Source organism: Strongylocentrotus purpuratus, unplaced genomic scaffold (assembly GCF_000002235.5).
Source record: "Strongylocentrotus purpuratus isolate Spur 01 unplaced genomic scaffold, Spur_5.0 spur5_scaffold_11, whole genome shotgun sequence".
In the NCBI taxonomy this organism is placed as follows: domain Eukaryota; kingdom Metazoa; phylum Echinodermata; class Echinoidea; order Camarodonta; family Strongylocentrotidae; genus Strongylocentrotus; species Strongylocentrotus purpuratus.
Genome location: NW_022145596.1, coordinates 6,808,735 through 6,831,172, shown reverse-complemented (window position 1 = coordinate 6,831,172; position 22,438 = coordinate 6,808,735). Strand labels below are relative to the sequence as shown.

Sequence of the window (22,438 nt, the reverse complement as noted above, 5' to 3'; positions counted from 1 at the left end):
ATATATATTTGTTCCTTGCAGGGGGAGTATAGAAACATATTTGCAATTATTATATTTAGGGTGCATGTATGGTTGAAATTTTTCTTGAGGGAAAATGAACATTTTAGATTTTTTTAGTACTGAGCAAATGGAAGTTGAGCTCGCATGATACGTCATAGAGTTGCCAATTTGTGTTTGATTGATCACAACTTCAAAAATCCTAACTTCCTTATTTTTAATCGGAATTTGCTCAAACTTTCACTGACTTGTTTCTCTCATTTTTCTACTCCTATTAAAACTAACTTAATTTAAGGGTGGACTCCCCCTTTAATGTTTAAGTTTAGTGTATTTTATATCCTGGTGCTCATAATAATAATATTGCAATATTCTTTTATAATATTGGAGTTAATTGTTTCAGTTTGCTGAACATGTTGTTGTAGAGTAATATTTATGTGTAGTATTTCTACATGTTAAAGGAATATAATGTAGTTGTATATATAGGGATCGCTGTCCATGAAAATCAACATTTCAAGGAAAAAAGTTCTGATGTAATCATGGCAAGATTCAATTTCTAAATGGGAATCTTTAAGTATCGAACAAGTTGTGCTGTCTCTTAATAGCATGCAGTTAATAACTACCGCAAGAGTATTACCACTCAAATCTATAAAGTATTAGTAGCTTGTAAGCAAGTCCACCATTTATACGTTACTATAACTACCCATCTTGTAACCCAACCCTCATTCAGTGTATAGACACATGCTGAGTGGCTTAAGTACCCGATATGTGAAAGTACATTATGTATTCCACTATGAAAGCAGGCATCATTACAAGGTATACACGTAAGGTTCAGTTCTTCCTTACAACTTTATACACGGCACATATTACCTCAGCTTAATAATACCAAAGTACTTTTCAAACAAGATACATGCGTGTTTATATTTATCACTGATATTTCAATGTGAGATCGATGTAAATGTTTTTTGTTCCAGCTATTTGTATTCTCTACATAATGTGGACAAGGGTAAGGTTAAAGAGAAGGTCGAGTTCTTGGAAGAGGTGAACAATAATTTGTGAGCGTTATCATTGTTATTATGCAAGTGTGGAAGAACATCATATAAAACATGTTCCCTGAAAAGCATGGCTCTTCAAATACCTTCATATGCTAAATACGGCATGTTACAGCATAACAATCAGGACAGATTTTTATGCCACATGTTTGTGTAGTCCCATATACATCTTTGTAAATTTACCAAGACTGGGCCAATTTTTGTTATCATTTTAATGATTCCAGGGGGGTGTTTCACAAAGATTCTAAGTAGAACTTAACTCTAAGTTGGACTTAAAAATTATGGACAGCCATTAGCATCTTTGAAAATATTTGGTAAAAATATTTTTGAAAGGCATAAAATGTTTATTCAAATCATTCATATTTTCTATCATCAAGGAGATTTCATATTCTTCTTGTGGAATTTATAAAATGTCTAAAATACTTGAATTTCTGCTTTTGAGTATATTTTATTTTAAGGCTCCAATGGCTGTCCATAATTTTTAAGTCAAACTTAGTGTTAAGTTCTACTTAGGATCTTTGTGAAACACCCCCCTGAACTCAACTTTATCTTTAAATGCATTTTGTTGACATTTTCATGTAAAAGATAATGCTATTGGCAATAGATGTTACTTGTTACATTTGTATAATATTGGTACATCTTATCTTCATAATAGGCTCAAAAAGAATAATAATATTTACAAGTACTTTTTTTTCTTTCTCTTGTTGTTGTTGTAAGCATGTATAACCCATCCATATTTCTTATACACTAAAAATCCTCTAGACGGTCATGCATTATGGCTCAAGGCATGAGCACACAGAAGATTTTGTTATGTTGGGAACTGGGGTAAAATGCAATAAATTATTGAAATTGTATTGCATTTTCTGTGTTTTTTTTTTTTATTTATGGGAACTGCCCCCTACCCTAGCCCCCACTGCGTACAGTCATGGTTCAGTGACAAAGCAATGGCCTCGTAACTGTGAGGCCCCGGGGTCAAAACCGTGTCGATGTGCTCTATTAGCGCCCTTTTGTGGGGCATTTATGCTCATTACTGTAATTTATGGCTTAAGGGCGTAGGTCCCCTAGTTGATAAGCATAGTAGCATACACATGCTTTAGCAGTCACGCAAAAACACGCATTGGCAAATTATTATTCAATAAAATCTGAGAATGTATACTATTATCTAGATCTATTATTTTTAAATTATTTTTAAAATAATTCCATGAATTGGGATAAAAAAAAAATATTTCACCTTTATGAGCGACAGTGTAGGTAAACAGGGTTCATTTTAATGTTTTGTCATGTTAATGAAGTATATACATGTATTATTGGGTTATATATAAAAAACGAATTACTAATTTTCCAACAGAATACCCGGGCAGAATACCCCCCTCCCTCCAAGACAAAAGGAAACTTGTTCCGTTTGTTGATAATTCATTTTGGCTGAAATCTGATGAAGGAAACAGATGGGCAATTTTTGTTTTTTTAATTAAATGTTTTCATGGAAAATCATGCATTTTATTGTATATTAGAAAACGTGGAACATTTGAGGTACCAAGTTGGAATTTTCATCATTTGCTAAAAGCCAGAATACCTTTACCGGTAAATCATTTTATTTTACAAATGTAACACCTTTCTACTTCTCGACCAACATTATACCTTCAGACGAATCTTCATTTTAAACTAAATCTCAGCCATATACCGGTACTAGACTTGATGTTGTTAACTCGGGAAGATGTACTAGTTATGTGTACACCATGTACGCATACTATAAGTTATCTAGCAGTGAAGGAATATCTCTAATGTCGTAAGATATTGATATTATAAAAGACTATTATGTATTACATTATCATTATGTCTATATTTGTACAAGCAGGCCTGATAAAAACCGGATTTTTTTATTTTTCCCGATTTTTTCCTGATTTTTTTTTTCTTTCCCGATTTAAAAAAAAAAAAAAAAAATCCAGATTTTTATTTATTTTTATTTTTTTTACCAATTTTTTTTGTTCTTCTCTATTTTATCCTGATTTTCCCGATTTCCCTCTTATTTTCTCTATTCTTCCCAATCTTGCCCTATTTTTTTCCCCAATTTTGTCCCAATTTTCTTACTCGAAAGGGGGGAATGTTAAATGCCATTTTTCCCCCGCGAATCCTCTTCTTTTTTTTTTTACTCAAGGGGGCGTGGTTGAGGGGAAAACAAAAAACCTATTTTTTTTTAGTGCTCACTATCGCCCCTGACAAGGCATGACAATTGATAAAAGTGTGTGAAATATACATATGCCAGCTAGGCAGTGTGTGACAAAATGTTCTTTTTTTTTTTTTCATTCAGATTCATTGTTGGTTGTAGTTTATAGTATTTTTTGTTAAATATCACTCTTGAATGCCACTAATGACTTAGCAGAAAATAGCGTGCTAACTTAGCACGTTATTCTTCTCTTTTTTTTTAACATGTGTACGCTATTATTTTTTTTTTAAATATAACAAAATAAAAGTCAATTAAAAACATATTTGAGTTATGTGTATGTGTTTTTTTTATCATCATTCGTTTTATCAGACCATCACATTTGTTTATCCATATGCTCACTTTCTATATTTCCGTCATAAATGGTTTTCTTGATGGTAACGTTATATTTTTTGTATGTACAAAAAGCATCGATAATCCCCTATAATAGAGTCCACGGACCTGATAAGAAGCTATTTGAAAGATAAAAGGAGCCCATAGCAAAAGCTCAAAGAGCCTCAATTCATTTCAAAGAAAAAAATAGATGTAATATGGGTATGTATGATATTAAACAAATATTTACATTTTGCTATAAACAAATAACATCATTTCATATTTTGTTTTAAAAATTGTGCAAAATACAGAAGAATACTTGCATAGGTTTAAAACATGTTAGCATCAGTATAAACTGGGGAAGGCATAAGTAACTAAATCAGTCTCTTGAAAAAATGGTAAACTTGATTTTTAATGATGTACTACATGTTCATACATACACAGTTGTATATACTATATCAAATTGAATGTAATAATGAATAGATATCAAAATATTGATACAGAGTTGCCAAACACTAATGTGAAGTGCAGATATAAAACTTTGCCTGTTTGACAAACGCGACGTATTCATAAGAATTACCAGTAAGGGGTTATTATTCCCAATGCAATGACAATAACCAGGGCTCAAATTAATTTTTTGTCCACAGAGGCTCTTCCCCCCCAAAAAGAGCCCCCCGTGAGCCTTCTCACGGGGGCTCTTTTAGTACTGACGGGGGCTCTTTTTTATACAAATATCCATTGAATTGGTACCTACGATACCCCTCAATTATTTGCTATTTCATCATTATCATTTCAATCAGCATTTTCCCTCTTACAAATTTACAAGCTACATAGCTGTTACTGGCCTGTGTATATAATATATACGCATACAACACTCATCTTTATGATGTCTTTAATGTGACATATCTTCTTCTCCCCTTGCAAACGAGAAAGAAAACAAGGTCATTAAAAGGGATTAAGCGACAAATAATGATTGTGATTCAAATTGATGCGAATATTTGTTTGAATATGCACTGCTATTCACCTGAATCTTCTTTGTAAAAACAACTTTTACAAATCTCATCCATGCTTTCTGAGTTGTGACGTTCCATTCAATGTAAAATACTCATTATAGAATACACTTCTCCTAATCTGAAAGTGATCTTATATTTGGTTTTAAACAAACCGGTATAATAACACGTTTGCAATATACACTTTTATCCAATTTACTCTCAGACTGCCTAAAACTGTAAACATATTTTAATCCGTTGTTTCATTAGGCCTTTAGTGTTCCCTTCTTTTATATATTCTTTTTAATACAAATTCATGCCCTTGCCAATTATTTGACTTGGGTCTTTTTTTCCAAAGTAATGTGCAATATCTAATTCGAAATTACACTATATTGTGATATTGTTATGTAAATACTCATTTTAATTTTATTTGAACAACTTTCTCGATCTAGATGAATGCTGTCATTACATTTATATTAAAAGGGAAAACGGAATAGAGACTGTCATTTTGACTTTTACGGTTTAATTTCATCCCATCCAATAGGTTTTTTTTTAATGCTTAATTTCATTTTTTGTAATAGAAATGTTTGTTTAGCAATTGTTAAATACTTTCTCAACTCTTTCGGTCAAACAACTTCCTTTTTTCTTCTCCATTCTCTCCTCCCTACCGTCTTGGTTCTTCAACATGAAAGTATATTATTACATTACTCTATAACTTTGTTTTGCGATTTCGACTTCATCTTACAATGACTTACAATATGTATTTTAGTTTTGTATATGTTTATATCTCTCTATATTTTTAACTTGTTTGTAAATTGAACATTTTCAGCCTGCGAGCTGCTTGTTTGATGTGATTTCTCAATAAACCAAACCAATTCAATTCAATTCAATCCAAAATCTTACAACACAGTGGCAGAAAAAAACAGAGAGCAACACACAGTTAGGCCAGTGAAAGGTCGAATTAAAACAAGCCATAAGTATCATAAAACGTACCGGCCAATGTACAGCTAGCATTATATTTCGTTTTTCCCCCTTGTTGTTTTGTTTTGTTATGTTTTATTTAGCCCCTCAAATCTCAACCCATTGAGAACGCGATCGCATAGACATTCGAGATAGAAACGCAGGGGCAATTTCAATTATTATTATAATCATGCATCTTTATGAAATCATTTTCGGATTAAATACGTCATTGCAAGGGGTGATGGACAGGTGTACAGACCAGTACGTTCCAGGAAAGAGTCGTTAGCCTTTTTTGTTTGGTTGGGGGCGGGGGGGCGGCGCGGGGAACACGTGCCCCCGGTATCCCCTGTATGCAATACTGATTGATTTTTGGAAAGTCTTTGAGATAAATTTCCCAGCTTGAATTATTCCGGGTCTTTGTTTTGTCTCATACTCGATCGCTTCTTGATGGCTAGGAGTAAGAGATAGATGCCCACATTAGCCGCTTCCATGATCCCGAGAATATAAAAGACTATCTGATAGGATCCAGTCATGTCATAGAGTGATCCTGTAAATGGAAACAAAAATGGAAGATCATTTTACTTTTAATAACGATAGGTAACAATAAATATTTATACATTTTACGAAAGTTTGATGCATGGGTTCATTGACTGCGTTCAAAAAGTCTTCAATGTGATAGTATTAACCCATGCCCTCATCTATACCACTATCCCGGACAACTAATATTCAATCATAGATCCACACAGTCTAATTATGTTTACATTTTTGTGACATTCATGAAAGTGCCGCGCGCATCTACAGATTCATATCCTTTGTAAATTTGATGTTTTGTGATTTTCGTAACTCAAGAATGAAAGATGGATTGGTTGACCCGGGGCCTTTGTTGAATACTTTAGATGTTAGCTTTATATGTCACAAACAAATCCTTGTCTAGGCTTTCGGTAAATTTGGGCAGGGGCATCGATCCCCTCCATTCCAAATGGTGAAGTGGCCTAGTGGCGCCCCGGTCTATCTTTATATAGATAAACATTGAAAGACACGGGGCTATATCACTGTATACTGGTACAGCTTCGAATGTACTTACCAGAGGTGTAAGCAGTCAGAATTCCACTGACGCCTTTCAAAAGATACGTGATGGAAACTGATGTGGGGAACACCTTGGGACTGACGACATTGGGCACCAGGGCTTCCACAAGGCACACACTACCGTAGAGACCGAAGCCCATGAGGAAGGAACATGCAAGGAGGTAGGTGTAAGACGCCCTCAAGGGTTGGACAAACAACATCAGCGATGTCAGAGAGCAGAGCACGACGTATTGACCGGACACCCAGGTTGGATGAAAGTGCAAGACGACAGTGCCCATGACCCTGGCGACCAGACCTCCCACTCCTCCCATAGTTCCAACAAAGACAGCCCGGGATTCCGGGATTCCGAGAGAGATTGCGAAAGGTACGATGAATATGGTCCAGCTGATGAGTACAAAAGCACCGATGAAGTCACACGGTAAAACGAATGCAAGGAAGAACTTTGCCTCCTCTGTGTATGTCTTCAGACTTGAAATCCTTTCAATGATTCGCCTTCGAGTACCCTTGCGAGAATCCTTGAAGTCAACATTTGGATCGTTGTATCTCTTTCCAGAGTCGTTGAAAGATTCAGTGCTTTCTGTCATTTTCATTTCATTATATCCCCCTCCTATTTCTTTTCCCATAATATAATCTGATCCAGTCATCTTATCAGGGTTAGGTGACTCACATTCAGCTAGGTTATATCCTAGATTTTGAAGAATATGGCATTCTACCTGGTGAGTTTGGGAAACGTTTTTCTCTGAAGGAAATTCCTTTGTCCTGGTTGAACCAGCATCAACAGACTCTAAGAGATGTTTACAAGTCAACACAGATGGTTGCTTATGCTTTTCCTTCGGCAATTTGAGGACAAGTCCAATCGGGAACATGTTGAGGCAAAGTCCACCTAAGATTAGGAGAGCGTTGTGTGGTCCGTAAGATTCAATCAAAACTTCAGTTACGATAGGTAAAATGAGCACCCCGACAAGAGAACCTACAAAGGCAAAGGAGCTGGCGAATGCGAATCTTTCTTTGTAGTGACGGTGTAGACAGATGATTGCGGGAACTAATACCATGCTTTGACCAATACCTAGAGGAATTGGAAGAAAGAAGACAAATATACATGTTAGGTTTAAAGTAGTATATGGATTGAGTGTGTGTGTAATATATACATTTATATATATATATATATATATATATATATATATATATATATATATATATATATATATTATATGAAAATATACTTCTCGAAAAGGACGAAATCAAACACAACTCGACGCTCAGCAAACCGGAATCGCGTATTTTCGATCTTACGTTTCATTTTTAGAGTTTTTCATTGCAACTGGCAAAAGACCATGAAATGTTGGATTTCCTACCGAAGAAAATGAAGAGGGTTCCTAAAGCCCAGGTAGTACGAGTGAAAGAAGACGTTGTCAGGGCAACACCAGCTATGAGTCCCCCAGCCATAGATATCTTGTTTGGATCAATACGATTTACCAGTGGCTTCACAATTACCGCTATAACGAAAGGAAGAAAAAAAGATAATGTCATTGCACGTATTCTTAGCTCTATTTACTTGTGGCTGAATCCGAACGTGAACATATTTGTATAGGCTACTTGTATCCAGGCGCGGATCCAAGGGCCGATTCTACCGGCCCAGCCCCCCCCCCCCTAGCCTCCCGAACCGGTTAAAACAAAAAAGGATAGTAACGTAAATTTTACCTTTTTTTTTTTAAAGCGGCCCCCCTGACCCCCCCCCCCCCCAACCCCCCCCCCCCCCCCCCACCAAACCCCTCCGCACATTCGCCGTTCGCTGGCTGGCTGATTCGCCGCTAAATATTTTCTCAAGCTTCCCCCCCCCCCCCCCCCCTCTCTTGCTGCCGGCTGGATCCGCCCCTGGTCACATAGGCTATGGGTCGTTACTGTTACACTATATGGACAGATTGAATAGATGTGTAAATCATTGAAATTATAACCAGTATACGATGCGAAAATGATTCTTCTCCAACTTCCGGATACCAACCTGGAAATTTTTGTTGCGTCCTACAGGACGCAATTACTCACTGCTTTTGCAAAATTCGTGCGTGAGATTTGGTTATTTGGTGAGTCCAGGACTTTCAGCGACATTTGCTTATACATGTATATATTGCTCTACAAAACAAATCTGCCATAATATGTGAGAGGAATAGATGATACGGTACTCGCTTGTATTACAGAAATTTTATTTTCACCTATAAAATGTACTTATGAAAATAAATGGTCAACATTAAATTTTGGGTCTTTAGCAAGTGTCTCATTTGAATTAAATATTGCTTCAGACCATGATTTACGTCATTTAACAAAAATATTGTGACCTGCCAGTGACACAAATGCGGCATCAAAATATTTGTGCTCAGTTCTCTGACCGTAATTAAATGCCTTAAACCCCTGAGCTTCCGGGGGCTCCGCCCCCTAAAACGGCCCCCACACCATATTTACGCTTCGCTCGCTACCCTCTACCTGATCGTAAATACTTTAGCCGCCCCACTTTGATAAACATTCCGTGTATATAATATATACACATAAAACACTGATCTTTATGATGTCTTTAACGTGACATAGCTTCGATCTTCTCCCCTTGCAAACGAGAAAAAAAAACAAGGTCAGTAAAAGGGATTAAGCGACAAATAATGATTGTGATTCAAACATTTGTTTGAATAAGCACTGCTATTCACCAGAATCTTCTTTGTAAAAACAACCCCTCCCCCCCCCCCCCCCCCCTCTTGCCGCCTGCTGGATCCACCCCTGCTTGTATCTCATGTTCTACATATTGTATGCTACAGTCTTCCAAAGTACAATATGTTTAAAGTCTTGTTTTTTTACAGGTTTTTTTGTTAATCTAAAAAGATAGTCTTTATAACTACAAAGGTAGGATCATTGCATTGAAACAGCAGTAAAATATATCTTTATAACAATAGTAGAATAGATCTCCATAATTATGCGCATTATTAATTGAGGCATATTATGTCGATCACACCAACTTTATCGCTTGTTTAATCGGTCAAAGTTTTTACTTAACCACATGTGTATTCCAAGGTCCATGACAAAGAAAATATGACGCCAATGGTTGCAAAATTACTGTCTAGCTGGAAAACCATGGGTGAGAGAAGAACTCCATAAGATTTGAGTACACCTGCTTCGAGAACTAGGAAGAAAAATGTTGCCAGCAAGACGACATGACGCCGGGAATCTGTCGGGGGTTCGTCAGCACCTCGGGCAGAGCGTAATTTCAGTGTTTTCGACACCATATTGACTGATAACCGACTCCTTCTAGTTGATAAGCGTACCGTACTTGTTCAACTACGGTCAACAAGAGACTCACACAGTTATATAAGTCAATTGTGATACCAGCACTAGATTACTGCTCTCCCATGTGGCACCCTTATAGAAGAAACATTCTCAAAGTGACGTCGTGCAACTAAACTCCTTCAACCTCTCAGAAGTCTTCAGCAGTGGCGGATCCAGGGGGGGGGGGGGGGGGGGCCCCCCCCCCCCCCCCACTGAGCGACTTTTCGGCCGGCGCAATTTTCAAATTTTCAGGAGCAAAAAGAAAAAAGTTGGGCCCCCTCCCCTAAGAAATCCTGGATCCGCGCCTGGTCTTCAGTACAAGTTACGGCTAGAGCAACTAAATTTGCCTTCATTATCATACAGATGTCATAGAAGCGACATGCTACAGCCTACAGGTCTATAAGATAATGCATGGAATTGACGACCTCCAGTCAACTAATTTCTTTCATCGTATCACTGTCACAGTAACAAAAGGTCACAGTTCAAACTACAAAAGAAACCCGTAAACCACGCAAAATCTAAATAGAGGCAGAGCTCTTTTTCACAGAGAGTAGTAAACGAATGGTCTCCGATCATTATGTAGCAGAAAGTCCATCACTCAATTCTTTGAAATCAAATCTTGACAAGTACTGGTCACTGAAGAAGGACAAGTTTAATCCTGATGAACTATTCAACTGTCCATGTTCATCCGTAACTGCACAACACCAAATTCAAGAGTAACCCACTAGCGGAAACCGAGGGGCAAATAAGTTTTGTACCCTTGAACTGTATGCCTCCCGCCCCCCCCCCCCCCCACTCAGTTTAGGGTACGCGTATGCTTGTTCCCTCTTTTTGAAAGCACCCCCTATCTGAGGAATGCCAACATTTCCGAACCCCCCTTTCGCGGGCTTTTCGCGGGCTTTTCCTGCCTTAATTGGAGACCCCCCTAAATCCAAAAAAATGCTCAATGTCTATGTCAATGTCAATCTCTAACATGAATCAGCCGAAGCCTTTTACGTATATGCACGTCAATTTGGTTGTGCATGGGTGGGGTGGGTCAGGTGGCTATGCTCCCTGAGAATATATATATTTTTTTAAATCTTGGCACTTTACTAGAATAAGAGGCACTTGTCGCTAGTGGTTTAAAAGAAGAGTTTGATTTTGAATATGGCTGATAGCGGAGGGGGAGGGGGGGGGGGGGGCGTATACGCATTATGCGGTCCGGTGCCAACCCCTAGACACGCCATTATTAGGGACTTTTAGATTGAGTGGACGAGAACACGACGAACGCCGACTGATCATGCGTGTCAACGTACTCAACTGCCCATGTTGACTACAATAAATTATAAATGTTTTAGATTGCAATCGACGATATACATGCATGCAGGAAGTAACACTATGAACATCACGGACAAAGAAAGAGGACAAAATATACAGTTCCTCATTCTACCTTCAACAAAAGAACATCCCTTCACTGCTATGTATATGTGTTTAACAGGTGAATATGCATGTGACACCTGTTCTACACATTTTTACATAATAGCAGGGAAGGGATGTTCCTTAAATTTGTCTACATGAGGAACTGTATATTTATGCGCACGCGGCATACTAGTACCTTGAGCATGTAAAGGCGCTACTTAAATATCTACAAAAGAACATCCCTTCACTGCTATGTATATGTGTTTAACAGGTGAATATGCATGTGACACCTGTTCTACACATTTTTACATAATAGCAGGGAAGGGATGTTCCTTAAATTTGTCTACATGAGGAACTGTATATTTATGCGCACGCGGCATACTAGTACCTTGAGCATGTAAAGGCGCTACTTAAATATCTACATGTATGTAATACTGTATGTACTAGATTTAGGAAAATCAAGGTTGACGCATTCTCGATCGCCGACTGAGATGACGCATGCGCAGTGCCTTAAAATGACGTCACACGTTGCAGTCAAAGCTGTCGACGTGCAAATCTAAAAGTCCCGACTAGCTTGTTTTGTTGACTTGACTGGGTATAAAGCAGTGGTATTGACCATCCCTTGGAATTGGAGGTCACCACGCAGACCATGGTACCACATTGGACTTTGGATCGACGGTCAAGCCAGCTTAACACTAATTGATGCAGAATACAATATAGGTACATAGAGTGAGAGGCATTTATAACAGAGAAGAAAGAGAGAGAGAAAGAGAGAGAGAGAGAGAGAGAGAGAGAGAGATTAAATTGAATTTATTTATTCAACACCGTTGAAACCATCGAAACGAAAGATAAATGTACAATGACAATGTCAATAACACAAAATTAATATAAACATGACATGCATTAAAATACATGTTCTACCGCGATTTATACAAGTTTGTGATCGATGGTAAAATAGAGTAAGAAGTGGCACATGACTTGTGCTATTCGGGCCTGCATGAGTGACTCTCGTTTTCTAAATCCAAAAATAAAGTAAAAGAAGAATACATGATGGGTTTCCAAATCCTGTAAATAAGATTTGTGTATATATCACAATCCAAACAATCAGACTGGCTGCTATATAAGTATATACAACTATATAATTACAAAGTTATAATTCGTGGTTTTCACCCAAGAGTAATTTTGTGATCTTTTTACGAAAGGAGTTTCTTGATCTCTCTCAGTCGGAACAATCCTGGTTGGAAGCATATTCCAAAAATTACTTCCAAATAACGAAACAGAATAAGGAGAGAGAGAGAGAGAGGGGGGTTGGGAGAGGCTTTCATCGAAAGGGTGCGGTGCGGCGCGGCGCGGTGTGGTGTGCTCAACGCACCCATTCGATAAAAGGCCCCCCGCTTTTCTCGAAAGGGTGCGTTGAGAGCGGAGTACCGTTTTAACACACCCTTTCGATAAAAGCGGGGGGTCTTTTCTCGAAAGGGTGCGTCGACTAGTCTTTCGCATCAGTCGTTTAAAATGAGGATCTAGGACAGAAGGTAATAGTTGCCAATTTAAGTATATCGAAAATGTATTAAATAAAATGGAATGGTCTTGATTACAGAGTGTTCTCTTTCGTTATTACTATGTTGATATGGGGAGACAGAGAGAAGGAAAAAGGGGAAAGGGAAAGGGAAGATAAAAGGAAAGAAAGAAGAAGAAGAAGAAAAGAGGGAAACGGGGGGGGGGGGGGGGCGAAGGGCTCTTGGCTCCTCCTCACCCCCCTCCCCCCCTCCCGCCAAAAAAAATAAATAAGAGAGAGAAGGGAGAGGGAAAGAAAGAGGAAAAAGAATAAGAAGAAAAGAGGGAAACGGGGGCAAAAGGCTCTTGCCCTCCCCCCCCCCCGCCAAAAATAAATAAGAGAGAGAGAGAGAGAGAAGGGAGAGGGAAAAAGAAAATATAAAAGGAAAGAAAGAAGAGGAAGAAGAAGAAAAGAGGGAAACGGGAGAAGGGTGGAGGCCTCCTCCCCCCCCCCCCCCCCGCCAAAAATAAATAAGAGAGAGAGAGAGAGAGAGATTTGAAAGCGAAAGGGAAAGAGAATATAAAAGGAAAGAAGGAAGAGGAAGAAGAAGAAAAGAGGGAAACGGGGGAAGGGCGGAGGACTCTTGCCTCCCCCCCCCCCCCCGCCAAAAAATAAATCAGAGAGAGAGATTAGAAAGCGAAAGGGAAAGAGATGATAAAAGGAAAGAAAGAAGAGGAAAAAGGAAAGAAGAAAAGAGGGACACGGGGGCGAAGGGCTCTTGCCATCCCCCCCCCCCGCCAAAAATAAATACGAAAGAGAGAGAGAGAGAGAGAGAAGGGAGAGGGAATAAGAAAATATAAAACGAAAGTAAGAAGAGGAACAAGGAAAGGGGGAAACGGGGGAAGGGCGGAGGACTCTTGCCTCCCCCCTCCCGCCAAAAAATAAATCAGAGAGAGAGAGAAGGGAAAGGGAAAGGGAAAGAGAAGATAAAAGGAAAGAAAGAAGAGGGAAAAGAAGAAACGAGGGACACGGGGGCGAAGGGCTCTTGCCCTCCCCCCCCCCCCCCCGCCAAAAAAATAAATAAGAGAGAGAAGGGAAATGGAAAGGGAAAGATAATATAAAAGGAAATAAAGAAGAGGAAGAAGAATAAAAGAGGGAAACGGGGAAGGGCGGAGGACACTTGCCTCCCCCCACCCCCCCCCCCCGCCAAAAAATAAATAAGAGAGAGAGAGAGAGAGAGAGAGAGAGAGATTTGAAAGCGAAAGGGAAAGAGAATATAAAAGGAAATAAAGAAGAGGAAGAAGAATTCGTGTCCTGCCAGTGTCACAAATAGATATAAAAATATGCTCATCTGACGATAATTTAATGTATAAAACCCCTCACCTTCTTGGGGCTCCGCTCCTTGGATCCAACACCAATTTGTGTCCTGCCAGTGTCACAAATAGATATAAAAATATGCTCATCTGACCGTTATTTATTGCCCAAAAATCCTGAGCTTCTGGGGGCTCCGCCCCCTGTACCCAACACCAAATTGTGTCCTGCCACTGTCACAAATAAGGTATAAAATTATGCTCATCCGACGTTAATTTTGATGTTTAATACCCCTGAGCTTCTGAGGGCTCCGCCCTGTGACAAAAACGTGTAAAAAAACACGTTAATTTTAACGTTTTGGGGAGATAGGCCCCCCCCCTCCCTGGCGTTCAAGGGGGGGGGGGGGGGTGCTACGATTTTTCAAATTTTCGAGGGCCCCAAAAAAGATTAGTGCTCTCTAGTAATTTCGCGACTACTCCGGAACCGCGGCAGATATAAAGTTTTTCTTTCATGACTTTTTTCTTTCGAGTCTTACGCATCTTTTGAAACATTTTTTTGGTTGAAAATTGGACGTATAGTTGCGGAGTCACGTGACTTTTTGTTTTTGCATTTCAGCCCTAAAATCGCTCATTTTTGTGATTTATGTACCAAACATATGGAAATACCATTTATTCTTTTAAAAAAAGAGAAAACATTGGTTATTTGGTCTTGTTTCAAGTTAATGTGTTTGTTTTTGGGTCAAAATAGTTGAAGTGTGCTTAGAAATGAAATAAAACAACAAAAACAATGTAATACATAAATACAAATTATCAAAACAAGAGATAACATGGGGATAAACTGGCTCTTCCAACTTTGTTGTCGTATTATTATTCTAACGAATATATGTCGTGAAAAAGAACGCTTGAATATGAATTATATATGATTTATGGGTAAAAATGTGAATTCTCTGATCTTGTTTGCATAAATTACCATAAATATGCAAATGAGTTAATTTTTCAAAAAAATGAAATTACCATAGTTTTGTATACACTTCACTTGACATGCATGCACATTTTCGCGGCGATCGGCTGTAAAACGGCCGAGATCTAAAAGGGGGACCCCCCCCCCCCCCCACCCTCAAGTCTACTCCAATCACATTGAAAAAAAAGTATGACTTAAATCATCTCTCTCATCATTAAACCGCTATAGTATTCATGTTTTTAATATTATTTATTGTCCTTCCATTAAACAAGTTCATAGAGAAAATACTTATCTCTCTGCAACATTAAAAAAGAATCTTCATTAACATGTCTTAATTTGTATTGATAGCCTTGTGGTCGCCAACAGTGGCGTAGGTAGGGGCGTCTCCAAAGGGGGGTGTGGGGGTGCGACACACCCCCCCCCCCCACCTGTCAGGATATTGTCGGTAAAATTGCGCTGCCGTCGGGAAAAAAAAGAAAAGGGGGAGAGGAAAAAAGAGAGGGAAAGGGAAAGAAAAGAAAAAAAAGAAAAAGAAAAGAAAGAAAGAGAAAAACGAAAAAGAGGGAGAATAGGAAAGAAAGGAAAAAAAGAAAAGAAAGGAGGCAAGAGCCCTTTGCCCCCGTTTCCTTCTTTTCTTCTTCTTCCTCTTCTTTCTTTCCTTTTATCTTCTCTTTCCCTTTCCCTTCTCTCTCTATCTCTTATTTATTTTTTGGCAAGGCGGGGGGAGGCAAGAGCCTTTCGCCCTTCCCACGTTTCCCTCTTTCCTTCTTATTCCTCTTCTTGCTTTCCTTTTATATTTTCTTTCCCTTTCCCTCCTCTCTCTCTCTCTCTTATTTATTTTTTTGGCGGGGGGGGGGGGTAAGAGCCCTTCGCCCTTCCAACGTTTCCCTCTTTCCTTCTTATTCCTCTTCTTTCTTTTCTTTTATATTTTCTTTCCCTTTCCCTTCTCTCTCTCTCTCTCTCTATTATTTATTTTTGGCGGGGGTGGGGGGGGGAGGGGGAAGGCAAGAGCCCTTCGCCCTTCCCCCGTTTCCCTCTTTCCTTCTTATTCCTCTTCTTTCTTTCCCTTTCCCTTCTCTCTCTCTTATTTATTTTTTTGGCGGGGGGGGGGTGGTAAGAGCCTTTCGCCCTTCCCACGTTTCCCTCTTTCCTTCTTCCTCTTCTTTCTTTCCTTTTATATTTTCTTTCCCTTTCTCTTTCCCTTCTCTCTCTCTTATTTATTTTTGGCGGGGGTGGGGGGAGGGGGGAGGCAAGAGCCCTAGTTCGTCCTTCCCCCGTTTCCCTCTTTCCTTCTTAATCCTCTTCTTTCTTTCCCTTTCCCTTCTCTCTCTCTCTCTCGATCTCTCTCCTATTTATTTTATTGGCGGGGGGGGGGGGAGGTTAGAGCCTTTCGCTTTTACCCCGTTTCCATCTTTCCTTCTTCCTCTTCTTTCTTTCCTTTTATATTTTCTTTCCCTTTCCCTTCTCTCTCTCTCTCTTATTTATTTTTTGGCGGGGGAGGGGGGTGAGGAGAAGGCAAGAGCCCTGCGCGCTCCCCCCCCCCCCCGTTTCCCTCTTTTCTTCTTATTCTTCTTTCTTTCCTTTTATCTTCCCTTTCCCTTTCCCCTTTTTCCTTCTCTCTGTCTCCCCCATCAACATAGTAATAACGAAAGAGACCATGCTCTGTAATCAAGACCATACCATTTTATTTAATACATTTTCGATATACTTAAATTGGCAACTATTACCTTCTGTCCCAGATCCTCATTTTAAACGACTGATGCGAAAGACTAGTCGACGCACCCTTTCGAGAAAAGACCCCCCGCTTTTATCGAAAGGGTGTGTTAAAACGGTGCTCCGCTCTCAACGCACCCTTTCGAGAAAAGCGGGGGCCTTTTATCGAATGGGTGCGTTGAGCACACCACACCGCGCCGCACCGCACCGCACCCTTTCGATGAAAGCCGTTGGGAGAGAGAGAGAGAGAGAGAGATCAGATCGAGAGTAGAAAGGGAAGAGAGAGCATCTTGCAATATTATTTATCTTTTTGTAAGTAATGGAATATTGCCCAAAGTTAGCTATATACATCGTCATATTTTGTTGTCACAATATACAGTCAAACCGGTATTTGGGAGATATCGCTTCTCATATTTTTCTTCGTTTTCTGAGTGCGTTTCATCAGCTCCATGGTTTCATGAAGCCTGAGTCACAACGAGGCGTACGACAGTTTGCCGTCTTCTGACAACCAAAAACAGCTGCGACCATCGACAACCAATAGGTTGTAGGGCAGTATATCCGATCGGCTGTCGAATGTCGTACAATTTTTTTTTGAACATCAATTAATTTGTGACCGCTCGTGGATATATTTGCGAATGGTTGGCAGTTGTTTGGCTATTGAACAGCAATAAACAACTGGTCTGAGTTCAATGGTGGATAAAATTATTTTTCATTTATGCACTGGTGGTATATTCTATTTTACACCGGTGCGGTGGAAGTCTTTTCAAGAGGGAAAACAACATGTATTCGTGAAGCAACCCTTTGGCAGTGATTATTTTAAAATGCACAAAAACTGAACTAAATCGTCCCTAATGTGTAAAAGATCTGTGTAAATTCGGGGTCGATTTTTACATATGCTAGCTCTGAAGTGGCTTATTATGGTAGAGGTGTCGTGGTCTATCGTGTGTCACCGGACTGTGGATCATATAGTTAGCGGTTCGGTCCCACCGTCCTTTGGCAAGACTTTAATCAATTCAGCAAGACATTAATCTACATCTGCATGCCCTGCATCTGCCACTCTCCGCTCAGGTGTTAAATGGGACCCGGTAGGATGTGTGCGCTTGTTAAATGGCGCCCATAGCCGGAATATGCCTTGGGAGCGGAGCGTGTGCATGCAATATCATGTGTGATTAGCAATTGAATCCAGCAAATGGGGCAATAATGATTACAAAGCGCTTAGAAACGTATGATCGATAATTAAGCGCTATACAAATGTGACTATTATTATATATTATGAAATGGAGGGACTTTTTCGGAACCGTGCATAATTATAAGAAACGGTAGCATATGCATCAATGAATAGATCAGACTTTATCTAGCTTTTGGATTGACACTAGGTGTTATTGCCAGGCTGCTGCAGCAGGAAAAAAATACTGATGTGGAACGTACAGCTGCTCAGTACATTACACCTCATTCACCCTGACAAATCTACTCCTCATGCAACGACTCCAAACCGACTGATTTGTTTGTCTTTAGGGGTAATATAATATATTTGATCGGTCTGTTGTTGATCTGGTGATGGTCTCGCCGGTGTGGCTGAGGTATTAGTACTGTTTGCGTGGTATATTTTTGTTTGGCGCTTTTGTTATGACAGTAAAATAACAATCACTTCCTTTTCTAAACTCCCCAAATCTCACGTTTTGGTGACTATTGCATAGTACAAGGTCTAATCACTCAGACATCAGAAATTCGCGTGTTTATAATTCATTCTGTTTACCTCCTACATAATACAAACGACAAAAGAAGACTCAGTGCAAGCCTCATATTGGGTCTGTTTAGTTACAATGAATCGTGTCTTCATGTACGGTACGCTAAAACAGGGGCAACCCTTGCATTACGTGCTTTCCGAAGTTGGACAGGACCGGTATAAATATGTCGGAAAGGGCTACACAAGCACCAAGTGGCCCCTCGTCATTGCTTCAGAGCATAATATCCCATATCTATTGGACAAGGAGGGCGACGGATACGTAAGTTTCAAGACAAAATCTGATGATTTGTGTATGCTTGCATGGTATTGCAGTTCATAAGGGCTCCGAAGATCCAGAAGATTAGTTTGGGGGAGTCGGAGAGGGGCCCCTCAGGCACAGGGGCGGATCTAGATTTTAGGGAGGGGTATGCCGGAATAATTTTTATTTTTTTATTTTTATTTTTTTATATTTTTAAATTCGTGTTACGTTTGTCAGAAAGAACATGATAGTCTCTCGGTACGTTACGTCAGATATGTATAACGTAATTCTATACTATTATGTTCATTATGTGTGCAGATATATCCCCTGCCCCCCTCCCTACTTGATCATGCTGGAAAATGTGCCACGCCTACTAATAAAGTGCCACGCCCACTATCGAGCCACTACCTATACGCATATGCGTATACAGGACCAAATACTACAGATAGGGGATGGGTGGATGGGAGTGGTGGGGTGTTGTGAGTTAAGGATATATTGCTGGTGTTTATTTCAATTGTTGGCGGCACCTGGATTTTCAAAATTGAGCCGAGGACAACTGAGAGCAAGGGAAAATAAGTAATTTAATTGCTGAGTAGAGTAAGAAAAGGTTTTTGGAGAGGAAAAACGATCTCATAGTAGGAAACATGTCATTTTCACAAACATTCCAAAACTCTCAGTTGGTCATTTCCATGATAAAGATAACCTGAACACATAAAGCCAAGTTGAATAGCCTTGAGCGTCACCTATTGAAATGTGTGAACATATCAATGACGTATTACTTAGTTTGAACATGATTTCTATGGGATATACAATAGGGTATTAATTGAAAAAGCCCTTGAGTTGATTTTCAGAAAATAGTTGCGATCGTGTTTTCTTACTTTTCTTTTAAAGAACATCAAAGGCGAAGTTTACGATGTGGACGGCGATTTGTTAGCGCATCTGGACCAATTTGAATGCTACCCGGACGTGTACGGCCGTCGCAAGGTTGAAATAATCATGACAACCGTGGAGACGGATTCGAATACCGATTCAAAAACCGACTCGGAGAACGTCACTCGACCAGACCAAGAGAGGACGACAATGGAATGTTGGATGTATTATCTACCCGAGCCTAGTCCTACACTTCTGGAGCTGGAAACGATGGAAGATTATGACAGTTATGGCGCCCACGGCAAACCGTGTAAACCAATATATGTCCCGGACAAGGGATGGATAGGAGAACTAACAACGCCGTCATCATAAACAACATCTTTAAAACTTTTTAAGACTTTCAAAAATACTTCCCTGGCTGAATAGGACAGAATGATGAAAACAAGGAGACTAAACTTTTACAAATTCATGATGCTGTACACGTCTTCTGTAGTTGATGTTTATATTTATAGGGATAGTCGACTTTAAGATGACACCTTCTCTCTTTTTTATAAACAATAACATAAAAATCTATACTTTATGTGAGATAAAAGGGGTTAAAGTTTTTTTTTAATGGTATATTATGTTTTTAATAGAATGTGGAAATCAAATTTTAACTTGAGCTTGAACTTGATGTACAAGTATTCTGTTCCCTCAAAGTTTCTCCATATTTCCGACAATTTTTCTTTTCTCACACAATATGGAACCAGTGCTGAAACGCCCACACATCCATCCAAATACTTTGGCTGAACGCCCAAACCAGGGCTTCCGCTTTTCTTTCTGTTAAAGAAAAATAGGGAAAAGTTTGTTAAGGAATTTGAAACTAAAGAAAAATTAAGGAAAATCAAAATTAAGGAAAATCAAAATTTAGGAAAATCAAAATGAGTTTAAAGAAAAGGTGAAAATTGTCTCATTGTCTCATTTGTTTTACCCATTTCTCTAAATCAAGTGTAAATTTTTTTTTTCGTCACGCATGCTCAAAAAATTCGAACTGAAAGTTGATATTCTTTTAATGAAAGAAAAATAACAAAAGCATGTACCGGTAAGAGGCATTATGAAAAAAATTACGAAATTTCATTGAATTCTAGGAAATCTGTTCTTTGGCATCGACCCAAACAGACACACATAACCACCCACTCACCCACACACAAGCCTGCATCCCCACATCGAACAATTATGTCTTTAGTTCACAAAGATTCATATTGGCCACAAATTGCAAGATACATGTTATTTTTTATAGATAAATCTGATTTCCAAATTTATTGGTGCATTTATACAAACACATGATCACTTTTCCATCATTAAATATATAAAGAAGCACTTTTTTCCAATGTGTAATCAACAAGTATTCAACTTTGTTTCTTCAAAGTCTGAATATACAGAAATGGTGACATACATTCGCATGTTCAGTAAAATTCCTCAAGACGTTCATGAGAGAGAAAAGAAAAAAAAGTATTTACAAAACCATCGTGTTACCTCCTGACACAGAACAGATGGAGAGACAGACAGGCACATTAAAATATCTGAAGAGTATGAAAAATGGAGTCCGCACCAAGTCTATTTATAAGAAACTCCTTCAATACTTGACTTATATATAGTACACATATCACATACAAAAATACACACACATACCTTAACTGCATGACACAGACTGAACAGTTTGATCCTGTTTATTTGTTATTAGTTTTTTACAATTTTTGAAACAATTTCATATTGTTGAAATGCGAGTCTGATGTTATAAAAAGACATGCACAATATCCTTTAAACAAACAAACAACAAACCTGCAAGATTTGAGTGAAAATAAGTTATATCTGTCAGTGTTTGGTGAATTCTGTTTATAATCAACACACAATAATAACAATAAAGGCGAATTTTCACCCACTTCCAATTTAGTACAACATTACACTACTTAGCATACTTGGCCTTTCAAGACAACAGAAAAGCACTTTGTGAAGTTAAATAGCAAAGGAAACAAAAGTCTCTGAAATGATTTTCATTTCTTAATTGCTTGCAGCACGGGTTTGATTTTTCATGATGGAACATTTGAATATAATATGGCAGTAAAATAAGGTCTATTTTAAAGGTGATTTAATATGCATTGATACGTACCACTCTGTACTTTTTTTTTCTTTCTAAAATATATGCACTTTAGCAATATGCAACTGTAGCAATTAAGGGTCATCAAATTTTGATATACTTTGTTTGAGTCATGCTGGTAAGAAAGGGATAGAAAAAGAAAGACAGAGAGGCAGAGAAAGAGACACAGAGAGGTGGAAAGAGAGAGAGAAAGGGTGAAAGACAGAGAGAAAGAAGAGAGAGAAAGTAGAAAGAAAGAGGAGAGAAAAAGAGGGGTAGAGGTGAAGAGAGGAGAGAGACAAAGTAATGGACCTGAATAAAACTGATCTCTGTATTAAAGCTGAGAATACAACATGGTACGGAATAATGATACCCTTTTCTTGAAAAAAACTTTATCTTTGCTTCCCCGTCATCCACATATGAAACATTGCGATAACTTCCTGAAAACAAGAGGGAGGTTATCCACCTTCACTGAGGCCTTTAATATGAGGTAGCCAGCGCATGCTATTCAGAATGACATTTTGAAGACTTATATACTGGTACTTCCAGTACTTCAATACACACATATTAAACAATTACATTATAACACCACATAACCATTTTACGATACAGAACTCCACTTGCAACATTGTACATGAAAGCTTACCACCCCCAAAAAATAAGTAGTCGA

At 38.8% G+C, this 22,438-nt stretch overlaps 3 protein-coding genes across 3 annotated transcripts; 1 reads left to right on the top strand and 2 right to left on the bottom strand.

Moving 5' to 3' along the window:
- Positions 1-5,917: 5,917 nt before the first annotated feature.
- Positions 5,918-7,215, bottom strand: LOC115922379. The gene is made up of 2 exons (XM_030981325.1): positions 6,613-7,215; positions 5,918-6,075 (listed from the first exon to the last, which is right to left on the bottom strand). Exons 1-2 carry the CDS (start codon positions 7,202-7,204, stop codon positions 5,933-5,935), a joined length of 735 nt encoding a protein of 244 aa, XP_030837185.1. The 5' UTR covers positions 7,205-7,215; the 3' UTR covers positions 5,918-5,932.
- Positions 7,216-7,221: 6 nt separating this feature from the next.
- LOC115922357 lies at positions 7,222-10,064 on the bottom strand. The gene is made up of 4 exons (XM_030981261.1): positions 9,652-10,064; positions 7,970-8,110; positions 7,289-7,680; positions 7,222-7,245 (listed from the first exon to the last, which is right to left on the bottom strand). The coding sequence occupies exons 1-4, from the start codon at positions 9,878-9,880 to the stop codon at positions 7,222-7,224; spliced, it is 786 nt and encodes a 261-aa protein (XP_030837121.1). The 5' UTR covers positions 9,881-10,064.
- An 8,550-nt stretch (positions 10,065-18,614) lies between these two features.
- LOC115922378 (putative gamma-glutamylcyclotransferase CG2811) lies at positions 18,615-20,470 on the top strand. The gene is made up of 2 exons (XM_030981324.1): positions 18,615-18,803; positions 19,674-20,470. The coding sequence occupies exons 1-2, from the start codon at positions 18,621-18,623 to the stop codon at positions 20,022-20,024; spliced, it is 534 nt and encodes a 177-aa protein (XP_030837184.1). The 5' UTR covers positions 18,615-18,620; the 3' UTR covers positions 20,025-20,470.
- Positions 20,471-22,438: the final 1,968 nt, after the last annotated feature.